A 15,371-nucleotide genomic window follows, 5' to 3' on the forward strand; every position below is an offset into this window, starting at 1 on the left:
TAGAGAATATGTGCCTTGATCATTCTGCTGAGAAAATTAGACTATCCAGTTACTGTCTATAAGGAGTTACATCATTAGACACTTTAGTAGGTTCCTTTATCTCCCAGCTGTCAGTGGAGAAGAGACAAAGTGGATTCACACAAACTGCTTAGAGGGGTTGTTCAGTCAATAACCTTCTGATCGGTGGAGTCTTGATCAATAGAATGTGGGTACATTGTACACCAAATGAAAAGAGCAGATAAATGCGATGGCACTGACAGAAACGACCAAGCACCATACGCATTTTCGTAATTTCAATAAACCATGAATGGAGGGATGGCGTGCATGTGAAACCAGCTGCTCCATTCTTTTGGGGTGCCAAAGACCCCTGTTCTTATGATCTGCGGGGGTCCCATCACTGACCCTCCACTAATCAGCTATGGATAGGGGTTGATGTGTTTGGACAACTCCTTTAAATAAGGAAGAGAGGCAGAAGAAAAAGGACACAGGAACATACATAATAAAGTATATTTTTTTTTACTAAGATCATCTGCACTATTCAACTTTTTTTTAATCTCAGGATTTATTATATATAGCATAAATGTTGCATGTCCATATTACAGCTGATATATTTCATATTTCATGGCCTTGTGTTGCTCCAAGGGTTTCTTTTTGTACCGTATCATAAAATATATACAAAAAAGACATTCTACCTTGGAGGAACATTTTTAATATTATCAATTGCATAACCTTTACATTCAGTGCAATATATTTTTTCCAGGATAAAAAGGATTAAAAGGATATATTATTCCCGATCTATGGCATATTCACAGGATATCATGTCACAAATGTCTAATAGATGTTTGCCTCACCGTTGCTATTTTACCCAATCTCCAGGGCTTGCCTGGTGCTGCGGCCACTGGGACTGGAGAGGTGGCCACCCATGTGTGACTCTAATTACTTGTATGGCAGCTCCACACGTAAAAAAAAAATTATGAACACAAGACGCAAATGCCCAATAACTTGCATTTCACTACTAGACATTCAGTACTGGCCTTATACTTATTATCCAAGGCTTTGTTCATGCTATTTCCTCCTATATTATTTTTAATATCCTGCTGCATTATCCGGATACATTAAAATACTGCTGTACATATAATAGATAAGCTGCTTCAATATGATTAAAAATATATAAATTAATCTTTGCATTTTTTTCTGTGCAGCCCTTGTAAAACACAAAGATACTTACAAACTACTATGAGTGATATATGGGCATTGTAGCTGTACAATGTGGAAAATGAAGCTCAATATTAGAAGCGTCATGTATGTTGGCAATAGCACAACCCTGTCCTTTTCCATACTAGTACAGCCAACGCACGGAGGGCTGTACACTTGGCCCCCTCTTTAGAAAACTACAGTGTGGTTCTCCTTGTGCCCACTTCTAGCCTTATCTATAGTCATACTTCATGAACATAGATAGCATTACCAACTTCCATGCAGCATACGATTCTTAAAAGGAAGAATTATTACTCCCATATTCACAGGAGGGGATGGGGTTCAACCACTGGGTCTCCCATCATTACTAGAATAGGTCCCCATACAATTGGACCAACCTTCTACGTACTTCTATAGGACTTCCTACAGAGGTCCTTTATATTCTGCTTTAGTAGTGAATGGAGGGCTGGTCAAGCTTGTACACCAGGTCCTAATTCATATGAAGACCTGCAGACCACTCTTACTATGATTGCTAGGGAATCCACTGGTTGGATCCCCCCACCAACACACACTATCCACTCTCCTGTGGATAGCGGATAGGCGTGAGTGTAAAAAATGCTTTAAGATATTGGCAATTGTAACCCTGAACTCTAAGTGATAAAGCCACCAAGAAAGATGATTTATTGGCAATGTGACTGCTGGAGGTGCTCAAAAGTCTTTTTTTGGCAACCGTAGGTTCCTGTGTCCTGTCATTACCTGAGAAGCCGTATGGCACATGAGAACAGACATTGGGCAGTGCAGAACACATAGACACTTATAACAATAGTAGATTTACAAAGATTCTGCAGCCTAGCACAATTCCATTATCCAGTGAAAAATGTACTTTGAAGGCTGTGTCTGATGAATTTCTTCATGTGATACAGAGCGACACCAGGAGAATCATCATAAATAACAGACGTGAGATATTATTTTGCTAAAGAGCTACCTCCTCATACACCTGTATACTCAACTTGGCTGAGCATGCATGTGTTCAGAATTGGGACTGAAGCCACCTATGGCAGTGGCAAATCCTTCTATGGAAATAAGAACTAGGCACAATGAAATCCCATATTACCCACAACAACCACTAGAATATTCATATTTGGTACCCAGGTCATTAGGAGAAAAACCTTACATGTCTTAGGTTAATGTAAAGTTTAGGTGAAGTCACAGCTTTTAGTTCATAATATAAACCTTGATGGACTCGATGGCTCATGACTTCGTCTCGGTCATTGATTCCAATATCCGTGCGCTATTTGTAATTGCTGTGGTTAGAAAGACAAATCTGTAGCCTGAAAAACAAAAACATTTACATGATCTTGTAGATCATAATCCAAGCCCGGGAATGGGGTGCTGCGATTTAGAAACTTGTAGTAGCAGATTACGAGCATCATATATGGCAGCCTGTAATGTGCCAATGAGTCACTGGACTTACAGACACTAGTAAACTTACAGACTGGACCTTACAGGTACTGCCTGCCGACAGTCCTGGGGTCCTGATAGGACCTCAGGGCCGCTATAGAAACGATCTGCGCCCACCGAGCATGGCGCAGGGGGAGGGCTGATCGTGGGGGAAAGTTAAATGCTGCAGTCGCGCTGACCGCAACATTTAACAGGTTAAACACCTGTATCAGAGCTCACTCCGACCACGGGTGTTACACTGGGGTGTTAGCTTTTAGTTACAGCTGACACCCAGTGTTTTATCAGCTCCGATTACGAGCTCAACCGGCATCAGCTCTGCGGCTAATGTATCAACAAAGAGAGCTATAAGGTTAAAGGAAATTTACCTTTAAAACCAAGCATGATAAATCCAGGGTCACTTACTCAAAGATCCAGGCACCATGACTGTGGTAATCTTCTTATATTTGTTTCCCTTGGCCTCCTTCCTCCTAAAAAGTGCTGAGGGTGTAAGTGACCCTGGTTTATCATGCTTTATTTTGATGGTAGATTTAGCTGCAGCTCCACTGATTCTGATGCATTTGGGATTTTGCTTTACCCCTAACATTCCCAAGTATTCAGTGCTTTTAGTTTTTCCTTCTGATGCTCTGTACAGTTAGGTGGTAAGTGCCAGGCTGCTCCAGATGAGGACCTCCCATCTGAGAGCCTCATTGATATACTAGGTGCCAAAGCTAATGCCTCTGAGTCTCAAAGACCAGCAGGGGCTAGAGAAGACGCCCAGTACCAGAATCAGTAGTGCAATGCCTATGAAAGAATACAAAGAGTTTGAGTTGCAGGAGGAATCTCCTTTCTTACATATCATATACTGTACCTATTTCTTTTCCTAGAAATCGCAGAGCTGAGATCTCTGAAAACGTACATCCTCCAAGGAAAACCACAACAATGGTCCTATATGAGTCCTGAAAAGAATTCCTCTCCGTGAGCTGTTCTGTAAATAAAGGAGAATGTGAAATATATTAAAAAAGATTTACAGACATGGAACTTAACTGCACAGAACAAATACTTACCTGAAAATTCAATGTTATTGAGTAGACGCATCACTTCTTCAAGTCCCGCCCAACTTTTACGCACCAAAACCTGAATATCAATACATAGATTTGTGAACTTGTTGGTCAGAGGTCTCTGAATTCAGAATATGGTTATGCAGCAGAACGGACATTGGGCAGAGTCTCAGGTGAGTTCTCGGGAAGGCGATAAGCGCTTTCTGATAGTAGAAAACCCAATAGTTTCTAGTGAGTCACCTCCTGCCCTTGTAAGGCTTTGTGTACTTCTTATATTCCTCAAATGTATCTCATGACGTATACCTCAAAAAAAACATGGATACCGCATAGCATTCTTATTTGTATTCAATAGAAAATGTAGTAGATTTTCCAATATACTTTATGTATCAATTCCTCACAGTTTTTTAGACCTCTACTTGCTGTCCTGCTTTAGAAATCTTCATTGTTTACTTCCAGTGTACAAAAATCTGTCCATGGTCGCACCTGTGTGACATCACATGACCATGGTCAGATTTCTACTGGAAATAAGCAATGAAGCTTTCTATAGTACAGCAGCAAGCAGAGATCCAGAAAACCATGAGGAATTGATACAGATAGTATAATGGAAAATTGTATGAATTTCTCATCATACAAACAAAATTAATTTGCCAAAATGGGAATACCCCTTTAATGTTACGATGGTGAAGCATGTGCCCAGCAATCCCTAATCAAAGGGATTTTCAGCCCCTTTTACTATGGATGGTGGAGATGCTGGCAGTAAAATTCCCAGCAACCTGGAACTTATCCCCTGTCCTATGGATACATACGTTATGATAGTTAGACAACCCCATTAAGATTGCCAGATTTATCACACTGACTGACACTGGACGATAAATCAGTTGCAGTATTACACTGACTAATGTCACCCTTTATAATAGTTAGTAGGGAAATAACCTGGAGACCATCCGTGGAGATCGGGTATACTCCAGATGTGTGGTCGGATTAGAAAGAAAGAGGAAGAAAAAAAGCGCTATCCTAGTGTAGTAGATTCAATACATTGAAGCGTAGTGAGGATAAAGGTATGCTCACCTTATAGCGTTTTTTAAAGCGCTTTGAATGAGTTAAAAGATGGCTGCCGAAATCCACCTACTTACCGATAATCTGCTCCCAGGGAACCAGACGACGCTAAAGTGATGCAGTAGGTGGGACCCAAATGTAGTAGTGGGGGTATCAGACGTTAACGGCGCTCACGCATGCACAAGTCTTCAGTCCTGCTTCCTTTTTAGAAGTTTATTACAACGTGTTTCGGCTCGGGAAACGAGGTATCACCTGACGAAGGCTCGTTTCCTGAGCCGAAACGCGTTGTAATAAACTTCTAAAAAGGAAGCAGGACTGAAGACTTGTGCATGCCCGAGCGCCGTTAATGTCCGATACCTCCGCTACTACATTTGGGTCCCACCTTCTGCACCTTTATAATAGTTGGATTCGTTTTTGCATCAATATTGTGCTGCAAAACTTGGTGTATTATAATAGCACAATTGTGCACTTTGCGCCATTGCCTTCCATGAAAGGCCACTTTTTTTTTTGAGCAAATCATGAATTTGTCCAAAACTGCTGATAAATGTGACATGTTATTACTCCAAAATTATGGGTAGTTTGGCTTTGTTTATCTCTCCTAAAGTGTGAAAGTTATGTCAGAGTAAGGCTGCATTCACACACATTTATGGGTGACGTATATACGGGCAACGTATATATACGGCGGATATACGTCCCCCATACACTTCTATGGGCTCACGGCAAGGTACGGGAGCGGTACGGTGCAGCACCGTACCGCTCCTTAGCCCAGGAAAAGATAGGACATCTCCTCCTCCTCTCCCCGCACTGCCGTGTGCCTGCCGTGCTACGGTGTGGCGGGCACACGGCAGTGTGCATGTAGCCTAAGGCCTAATGCACACGTCTGTATGGGGCACACGCCCACCTTTTGCCGGGGGTCTAAGAAGCCAACTTGATGTAGTGAGATACAGTAGATGCCTCATCATACACCATTTACCAACATAAAAAGGCTGAAAGCAATGTACCACAATTTAACAAGCTTTAAAGTCAGTAAACCATGTAGCGTTACAGTACTGTCTACTGAAAACCAGTGGGTGTTAGAACTCAGATAGAGGAGCACTGAGCACTCAAAAAGATTTCCCCATTTGTCAAAAATCCATATTCATTTTTTTTTTTGTCGAAATCTTTTTATTTATTTAATAGAAAAAGCAAATAACACAAATCACTTAGTGATACTTAAGGCAAGACTGTTTAAAAAAAGAAATTACAGAAACTCAAGTAATGTACAATGTTAGCTTCGGAAATGGTGTAGGGGGATGGAGGGGGTGACTAGGCAAGGGAAAAATCCATAATAATTATTAGCTCCCAGTAAAGTGACCTTTCATGCTAGTGATGGTTGTGTGACTGTGCAATTTACCATCCTTGATCCATCTTATATGATGCATCTTTAAAACACATTAATGTTAATATATTATTCCACTACATGGATGCAGTGTTTCTACACCAAGAATACTTCCATGCTGGCATATGCCTCCAGACTCACAGAAGCCCCTGCTGGCTCCACTGTCTGCTAGTATTCATGCCTCTATTCATCGTTTCTACCAGTCTCCTCCCTCCCCAAATTGAGGTGTGAATAATCACACGACAATGAAGCCAGAAGGCACCTTTGTGATGTAACCAGGAGCCCCTGAGGCTCATATGTATGATTTTTTAATACATTTTTCTCAAAAACTAAGCTGTAAGATGCAAAAAGAATGTATCTGGTTTAAGGAGGCACATGCCACCATATAAGCGTGCTTGGTTTAGAAGCACTACACCCAAGTGGTAGATTTCCTTTAAATGCAGGTGAGACCGATGTTCTTCACGCACCAATTTATAATCTTTTTCATTCTGGTTGTGAAATGGTAAGTTTGTCCTGGCACCTTTCATTTCTTGAAACTACAGCGAAACATCTACAATATTGGTGACCTGTGCAGGATCATCTCTTTCAGCTGTACTGTATCTGGGCTCTGCTGGATACTTTCTGTAAGTCCCTGTATCATGTCACAACAGGACTTCAGATAATGGCTCCAGTAACATGACAATTCACTTTCAGCACTGACTATACATGCAGACTAAACAGAATTTAATTGACTTACATGTTCCATTATTTTGCAACTCAGAGGTATGTAAGCACCGCTGAAAACATAGGCCATGTCCCTGGGGGTCTTCAGGTCATAATCTCCATCTACACGAGGAATCTGGCAAAAAATATTTAAAAACAGGCTCATTAGAAGGAACTTGCTATACCGCACAGAATACTTATTTTTTACTGACGCATCAGGTCACTTCTTGCCCATCATCCCAATAATAAATAAATCTTTATTTCTTTCTATGGCGCCAACATATTTTGCAGGGCTTTACAGATCATAGGGGACATATACAAACAGAACAAGAGAAGACATTAAAGAGTAATAACATAATCAGATGTAACTAAAGAAATGAGGGCCCTACTCGCAAAAGCTTACAATCTGGGAGGATGGAGGGGTGACACAGGAGACAGTACTTGTACAATGAGCTTACACTCAATGACGAGGAGGGGATGTTTTCATGTGGCAGATAAGTATATAAGAAGACCCCGAAAAATCAGCCCTCAGACTGAAACGCTTACAGTGAATCCTTTAACTTAATCCAGACCAAATTTCAGACACCAATAAATTTGGCCTGGATTCATTTAAGGGATTCACTGAAAGCGGTCTTGTCTGAGGTCTGATTTTTAGGGGTCTATATCACCTGATTTGTTTGCCTCTGATTAGAGGTCAGACACAATTTTAGTGGCTGTTAGTCTGATTCATTGCGTGGGCCTGGTATGGTGTTCATTTAATTTTTAGGGGTTTGATATGGAATCTAGCTTAATGTTAGGAGTCTGCTATAGGAGCACAATTAATATTAACAATCTAGTTCGGCGTCGGACTAATTTTGAGTGAAGGACACTTCAAAAGGACTGACACCATAACATAACTTTAAACCTCAAAGAACTATAATGTGATAAATGAGTAATATAATGATATTACATTTCTAACATATTACTTACTAGTCCCAACTTTTTGCTGATCCCTCTGAAATGACTCTTCTTTGCCAGTGATGAAAAAGCATCAGTAAGCTTTCCTATAGTCATGTGAAAAAAATACAAAAGTTTAACAACAGAAGTTCCAGATTTTCCCACTACATATATATGATGCTAGTCTTGAGGTGGATTTGTGATAAATATGACCATGTAAACGGACTTTATTACCACCCCTTCCCACTAGCTGCATCTACACTGTTATAACATATATATAATGCGTAGTGTATATAACACATATCAGTACAGATAGCCTCACCTACAGCTTTGTCTGTGACTAGTTTGCCAACTCGGCTCTCCACGGCTGTCAAAGCCTCGGTTGGAGTTTGTTCGGTGAGCAGGCCGGCGCGTTTTAGATTGGAAAATGTCAGTAGATGCTCAGAGCCATAACTCTACAAGGAGTGTAAGACACATTGTTCAATACAAGAATAAAGTAATTTACCAGGATATTAATACGGAATCATTTATTAAAACTTATTAAAGCTCCACAACAGATCAATGTAACCAAGATTTTACTGACACTACGAGACATCAGTCTGAGCTGTAATTGTGTCTTTCCTAATAGTGATGAATGGTCTCGTCTAAGGGTCATGAAAGCGGAGCAATGCATTAGTATTGTACATTATGGAGATTTCAATACATAAACTGTTTAACCCCCTCATGACCAAGGCTCATTGGTGCCTGAATGTCTAGGTCAATGTTTTACGTTCTGCTATGTGCTTCATTAAATTACTTGTGAGACATTAACTTCATAGGATTAGTTACATATTTTTTACTTTATAAAATTTTCTGATAATGTGAAAATATAAGCTGTTTTGTAATTTTTCTGATTAGAGGTTTTTTCAATAGTATTAAATCTGGATTAACTTTTACTGAAATATGTTCTAAATGTGTACAGCATTATTCCATCACCCTTTCCCAGGTTCAGCTACAGATGCAGAGGCTGCATGTACTTCTACATTCTGCCTTCAGCTGACAGGCAAGAGGGGGGAATACTTCAATAGCCTATATTTCCTGAACCCTTGCACCTAGACACACAATGGTTTCATATTAAGGAGAATCTCCCCTATAATATGACATAAGGATTGTTTAAGGATGCTTCACAGAACCTGAGATATCCACTCTTAATCAAAAATTTTTAGTACAACTTTAAAGATGGATATCTCCGATTCTGTGAAGCATCCATAGGCAATCGAAGATATTTTATTATCACCTGTTTAATATAACACCAGAACTGTGTTTCTAGGTGCCAGGTTTCAGGAGATATAGCCATTTCAAGTTGGCCACTGTCATGATGTTTATAAACGTCCTTTATGCACGGGGCAAGTGCAAATAGGATGCATATAGCCATATGGCAGTCTTGAAGGGGTTAAAAAAAGGGTTAAATGATGAAGTCAAGATGTACTTTCCAAACGCACCTTTATATTAGTTGATCAAGTGTAAACTTAGAAAGCCATACATGACCTGCCCCTCCATATATCTCTGAACTCATCAGTCAATACTATCCATCACGACCTTCAGCTTTACTTTATTACCATTCTCTCTTCTCACAACCATATCCAGGACTTCTCATGTGCATCTCCTATACTCTGCAACTCTCTACCAAAATGTGTCAGGCTGTCCCCCACCTTCCAAACCTTCAAACACTATCTGATCGCATACAATACCCAATAACTGCACTTCCCTGCTCCCTCACCTCATGTCTCCGTCTTCCCTCCCAAATAGATTTTGATCCTCACGGGCAGGGTGCTCCTTCCACTTGTTTCCTGATCCCCGTAATCTTGTATTTCTACCTGGTTCTGTTTTTGTCTTAATGTAATGTATGTGAGCCCCGTACTGATTGTACAGCACCATGGAATTACTGGCACTCTATAAATAATAATCATTATAAAAATTGTACCTGTAGTTGTGCTCAAAGTGAGTCTACAAGTAGTGTCCAATATACAAAGGGTCGGGCAGCAGCCCTGGAGAGCTGTGTAACCATACCTGTTGTTAGTAGCAGAAGGACTGTAAAAATAGCTGACCTGGCACGCTCCTGCATGACATCTTTTCACTGAACACAGCACTGTCCCTCTTCTCCGAGTAAGAGCAGTAGCATGTTTTTTTCGTTAGATATTACAGCAGAGGTGGGGGGAGGGCTGTGCAGTAGTTTGAATATTAAAAAAAATATAGCAGTGTGATGATACTCCCCCAGTGCATAAGTCCAGCAACATTCCGGAATATCATTTTTTTAATTCACAGTACTGCTGCTGCTAATAACACACACAAAGTTATTGTTATACAGATCTCCAGGACTTCTACCTAACACTTTGTGCAGATTTGTATGGCTAAAACTGCTGGTAAATGGAACCAACTTTACAACAGTACAAGTGATTACAAGAAACTTTGTAGTATTTATCTTCAAGAGGTTCCTATTTTGGCTCTTATCCTATAATAGCAATATATTTTACAGCACCTGGGGTATATTCACAAGTAACAGCTCTGTTGTGGAAAGGTCTCCGACTAGACTCTAGCTCCATATATTTGAACGGGGTCACTTTTGCACAAATATCTGTAAGACACATTCAGATATTTCTGCCAAATGTGAACAGATCGATATTAAGCAGCTTGTTGCCTCCTAAGTACTACCAGCCATATTTCTGAGAAAGATCAATTGACCTTTACTATGTGAAATGAACACATACCTGCAGGTACTGGGTTTTCAGAGATCTGTAATCTTTTGCTATTAAACCTATAGAATGAAAAATGGAATTAAAAGAATTCTATGAATACAAGAATGTGAGAGTTCATGGTTGTGACACAAGAAACCTGTCCTACCATTCTCTGTGAGTGATAGCAGACATAGCAGACGTAAACTCTCAATAGGCGAAACCTACAGATGAAATAAAGGCCAATAACGTTATTCTAAAATAACAATATCACCATTACTTACCACTACTATCAAAATCTAAACGTGATGCACTCACCTGTCTGTTTATATGCTCTTCTATTAAATTGATACATTCTCGAATATCAAAACCTTCTAGTAATGCTGTGAGTAATATAGCAGAAACAGAAGATTACGTTAGGTGATTAGCCTTATCCATTTCAGTGTTCACTACCTCGGTTTCCACTGCTTCTAGTCCCATACCAGGAAAAGTGGAACAGCCAAAGCCAAAAAAGGAAGGCACAATGTGTATTTTTAGAAATAAAAGCCAGTGGAAACTGTCATTAAAACTTAAAGGGCATCTTTAAGGGTAACCAAGGGTTCATAGGGGCTAATGCATATTAGGGGACTCAGGTTTCTAAACAGGTACCGAGTGTAGGCTGCTGAGTATATTAACATCTCAGTGGAGTTGAGACATCTTCTGGGTGTTAGGGCAGAGTTCTAAGGATTACAAGCAGCAATAGGCTCCTCCCTCCGACCATTTCTATAGAGGACTCTGGACACAGGTTTTTTGGGTACTCCAATGACGATAAACTACTTGCGCTGTAAGACAATTCCATTTTTTTGCTACCTGCAATATACTATATATCGACTGTTAAGCATATTTTATCACATTTTCCGCTGGATATTAGTCCCACACCAGAACTAGAAGTGGGGAGGGGGCTCCCTTAATCATGGCAGCCAATCACTGATTGGCACCAGCTGTCACAGGAGCCTCATCACCTATGGCGTAGCCAGGACCAGCAACAGAGGGTAGTGGGGGGTGGCATTACTTGAATGGAGCTCAATGGGTACATGCATATGCCAGCTTTTTTTATTTTACCCTTCCTGTTCTCCAGTGAGTTTGCTGGTTAATCCTGAAAACTCCATCACTGAATCAATTGCAGTTATTGTTTCCAAAATTATTCTTACACAGGCAGATATCTCCCTCCCCATCTCTGTATTAATGTTGCACTTGAACAGGGAGGGTTTTATAACTAATTTCTTCAGGAAAGTTAGACCCTTTCTTGATCACGAGAAAGACAGTGGAGGAGACAGGGCACTGGCTTAGCTGGGTGTATATATATATATATATATATATATATATATATATATATATATACACGTCTCTAATGTCAAATTATTTGTAATTCCTGTTGATTTTGCCATTATCACTAGTTATGAAAAAGAGAAGCGAAACACTGAAGAAAACTACTCACAATGTTCAGTTTTCAGCAGCTCCTGGAAGTCCTGTTTGGTTTTCTTCTTCATGATGGATTCACAGGCTCCAATATCTTTTTGAAAATAGAAACAGCTGGTTATTTCTTGGATTAAGTAACTGTTCACGATGTTCAGCTTTGCCCTCCTGGCAGAATCCTGAGGCTGCGGTCACACGTTGAGTTTTTAAACAGCAGAAAATGAGATTTGACTAATTGCATTGTTGCCCACACTACTTTTACAAATGCATGCACTAATGCTTTGTTAACACATGCATTAATGCAATGTTAACACATGTGTTTGTTAATGGTTTGTTAACTCATGTGTTAACATTGTGTAAGCATTGTAAAAGCAATGTTGACAACAATGTAATTAGTCAAATTTCCTCTTCAGCTGTTTGTAAACGCATGTATTAAACCCAACAAGATGCAACGCGTGACCGCAGCCTGACCAATTACATTTTTTCCTTAAAAAAAAAAGTTCTGTACATGTGTCAGTGGTTACTATGTGTTTTTATCATTAAATTGCACTTACTTAAAAAAATTTGCTCTGCCTCTTTTTTTTCCCCTTAATTCCACATCAAAGAACATTATTTTAGTCCCATGCCCAAAATGTAATGGTAAATTATCTTATCAGTCACACAGGCAGCTACCAGAGATGCATTTTCCCAACTTCTACTTTTATCACTGAATAAAGCAGCTGCTGGAATATCCCCTATACCAGCGGTGGCGAACCTATGGCACGCGTGCCAGAGAGGGCACGCAGAGCCCTCACTGCTGGCACGCGCCCCATCCTCCCAACCACTGCCAGGTGCGGACAACCACTGTCCACACCTGGTTGTCATGGCTGTTAGCAGTATCGGAGCTGCGCTCCGATACTGCTAACGGCCATGACAGAGCAGGGCGCTGACACTTCCTGCTCTGTCACTCCGATCACTGCAGCGCACAGGACAGTAAGCGTCCCAGCGCTGGCAGCATAATGATGTCATTACGCTGCCAGCGCTGTGCACCTTACTCCGTGTGCGCTGCAGTGATCAGCCGGAGGAACGCCGAGTCTGAGGTGAGTTTTTTTTTTTTTTTTGTTCAGCGCATCCACGGGGCATAGATCAGCAGGAGGCTGATTTCCTGCCCGCTCCCGCCCCTGCCCTAAGCAACCGGGCCGAAACGCCGCTATCACAAGCCCCCCCCGCGCCCGAACCCGAGCCCGCTATCGCACCCCCTCTCCCAACCCCCCCCCCCGCCCAAACTCCGCCCACTACTGCAATTTGCCTGCCCGAACTCCGGCCGTTCTCACTACCCCCAACCCTCAACTCTGGTCACTGCCCCCCATCACCCCCTCCCCTGGAACGAATGCCTCATAACCCCACTGCCCCGAACTCCAGATGCTGCATTACCCCCCCCCCCAGCCCTAACTCTGGCCGCCCACCCTCTACCCATCTACCCTACTGACACCCCCCTTCCCCCCCCCCCCCCCCCCCCCGGAACAACAGACACCTGAACTTCTGCCCGCCAGCATGGCCGCCACCTTGGACAACCAAAGAGTAAGTAACATATGTATTTCTATGTATGTATTCATGTATGTGCATATTATATTATATATTTATATGTGCATTTATATATTTATACCTGTGTGAGGGCTTATTTTTTGCGTAACATATTTTACTTCTCATTTATTATTCCATGTCGTGTACTGGGAAGCTGTAGATTTTAATACAGGCAGTCCCCGGGTTACATACAAGATAGGGTCTGGAGGTTTGTTCTTAAGTTGAATTTGTATGTAAGTCGAAACTGTATATTTTATAATGGAAGTTTTAGACAATTTTTTTTCTTTTGCCCCAGTGACAATAGGAGTTTCAAAATTTTTGGTGTAATTGGACCAAGAATTATCAATAAAGCTTCATTACAGACACCTTACAGCTGATCATTGCAGTCTGGGACTATAGTAAAGCATCCAGAGAGCTTCACCAGAGGTCATAATGGGCAGGGGGGTCCGTCTGTAACTATGGGTTGTCTGTAAGTCGGGTGTCCTTAAGTAGGGGACCGCCTGTACTTTCGCTGTGCGCTCCAAATCGTTTGTCTCCTTTATTCTTTGGTTTGGTAAAATCGCAGTGATACCAGACTTGTAGGTTTTATTGTGTTTTAATACTTTTTCAATAATTAAAACAGTGTACGAAAAAGAAAATAGTTTCGCCGCCTTGTGACGCTAATAACTTTAGTGCACGGAGCTGGGGAGGTGTGAGTTTTTTTGCTTAATGAGCCGTTGTTTTCATTGCTACCATTTTGAGGACTGCGGGACCTTTTGATAACTTTTTATTACTCTTTTATGTGATGTAAAATAGTGTAAAAGTGGCGTTTCAGTGTGTATAGGACTGCTGGAATCCCAGCTCAGACAGTCCGGTGTAAATTGATTCTAAACTTTACCGTCAGTTTTCTGGTTAAATTGCCGTACTGGCACTTTGCGATAAGTAATTAGGTTTTGGGTTGCAGTTTGGGCACTCGGTCTCTAAAAGGTTCGCCATCACTGCCCTATACCCTACATGTATTGATGCCCTCTGGCATCCCGGCCTCTGTAGGACTGGTATACGATGGTGGAACCGTTTTCTTCTGTTTGCACAAGTGCAGCCTGTTACATTATTTTATTACAATGACCTGCAGTAAAATTCTGTATATGTATTCAGTGGTGTGTAGACCACAGTGACCATACAGAGGTGTTTGCCAGAGATAATTTTTTTTAGATATCCTCTCATGAACACTGCAAATGCAGCATAAGTTTGGCTTTATGATAAATTCATACGTCCATAATAGGTTTTATACAGTCTTTATAACAACCACAAATCCCACCCAAAGCAGGGATCTAATGACCCACTGTTGGCACGGCATTTGTGGCCACAATATTAATTACATCTGTATATTATTAAAGCTATAAAAGGTGCAATAAATTATTACCATCTAAAAGTACAAGGAGATATATGTATATGGCAAAAACCCAAATACAGCCGCATCAGGTCTAGTAAAATATTCACATGCAGTGTTTGAATTGTGACCTGGCGCAGTGTTGGAGTAAAAACTTTCAAACATTGTTAATTTTGGCAAAATTTTGCTGGCCCACTTTGCTAGCGGCTGAGCCCCTTCATGCCCCCTCTATGCCCACATGGCATGAAGGTGGCGTAGTCGCCAGAATAATGGCAGAAATTGCGATTACTTCAGAAAACTGGCATGGAAGCACTGATAAATCTCCCCCATGGTTCCCATTCCAGAACCACTACCATTTTAATGTAAATACATCTGCAATCAGGCCAAGCCCATCAGAAGACACTGGGGGACATTTACTATGGCGTTTCCGCCAGTTTTGTGGCGCTCTCACCACATGTTCTGCTCTCAGACGCCAGAAAAAATTACTTTTTCCGTCTGCTCCGACAAGG

At 41.2% G+C, this 15,371-nt stretch overlaps 1 protein-coding gene across 4 annotated transcripts in view; it reads right to left on the bottom strand.

Moving 5' to 3' along the window:
* Positions 1–686: 686 nt before the first annotated feature.
* The window catches only part of VPS33B (VPS33B late endosome and lysosome associated), a 28,935-nt gene continuing 14,250 nt past the window's right edge, over positions 687–15,371 (bottom strand). For 3 of the 4 annotated variants that reach the window (XM_072148431.1, XM_072148432.1, XM_072148433.1), the window contains exons 15-24: positions 11,953–12,027; positions 10,794–10,858; positions 10,645–10,699; positions 10,512–10,558; positions 8,087–8,219; positions 7,798–7,871; positions 6,863–6,964; positions 3,699–3,768; positions 3,503–3,619; positions 687–2,525 (exon numbers count right to left, since the gene is read on the bottom strand). In XM_072148431.1, coding sequence (XP_072004532.1) covers positions 2,446–2,525; positions 3,503–3,619; positions 3,699–3,768; positions 6,863–6,964; positions 7,798–7,871; positions 8,087–8,219; positions 10,512–10,558; positions 10,645–10,699; positions 10,794–10,858; positions 11,953–12,027 — 818 coding nt within the window. In that variant the 3' untranslated portion in view covers positions 687–2,445. Of the gene's footprint in view, positions 2,526–3,502; positions 3,769–6,862; positions 6,965–7,797; positions 7,872–8,086; positions 8,220–10,511; positions 10,559–10,644; positions 10,700–10,793; positions 10,859–11,952; positions 12,028–15,371 lie in introns of all 4 variants that reach the window. The other variant, XR_011855019.1, reaches the window with a different exon arrangement.

Source organism: Engystomops pustulosus, chromosome 4, assembly GCF_040894005.1.
Source record: "Engystomops pustulosus chromosome 4, aEngPut4.maternal, whole genome shotgun sequence".
Taxonomy (NCBI): Eukaryota; Metazoa; Chordata; class Amphibia; order Anura; family Leptodactylidae; genus Engystomops; species Engystomops pustulosus.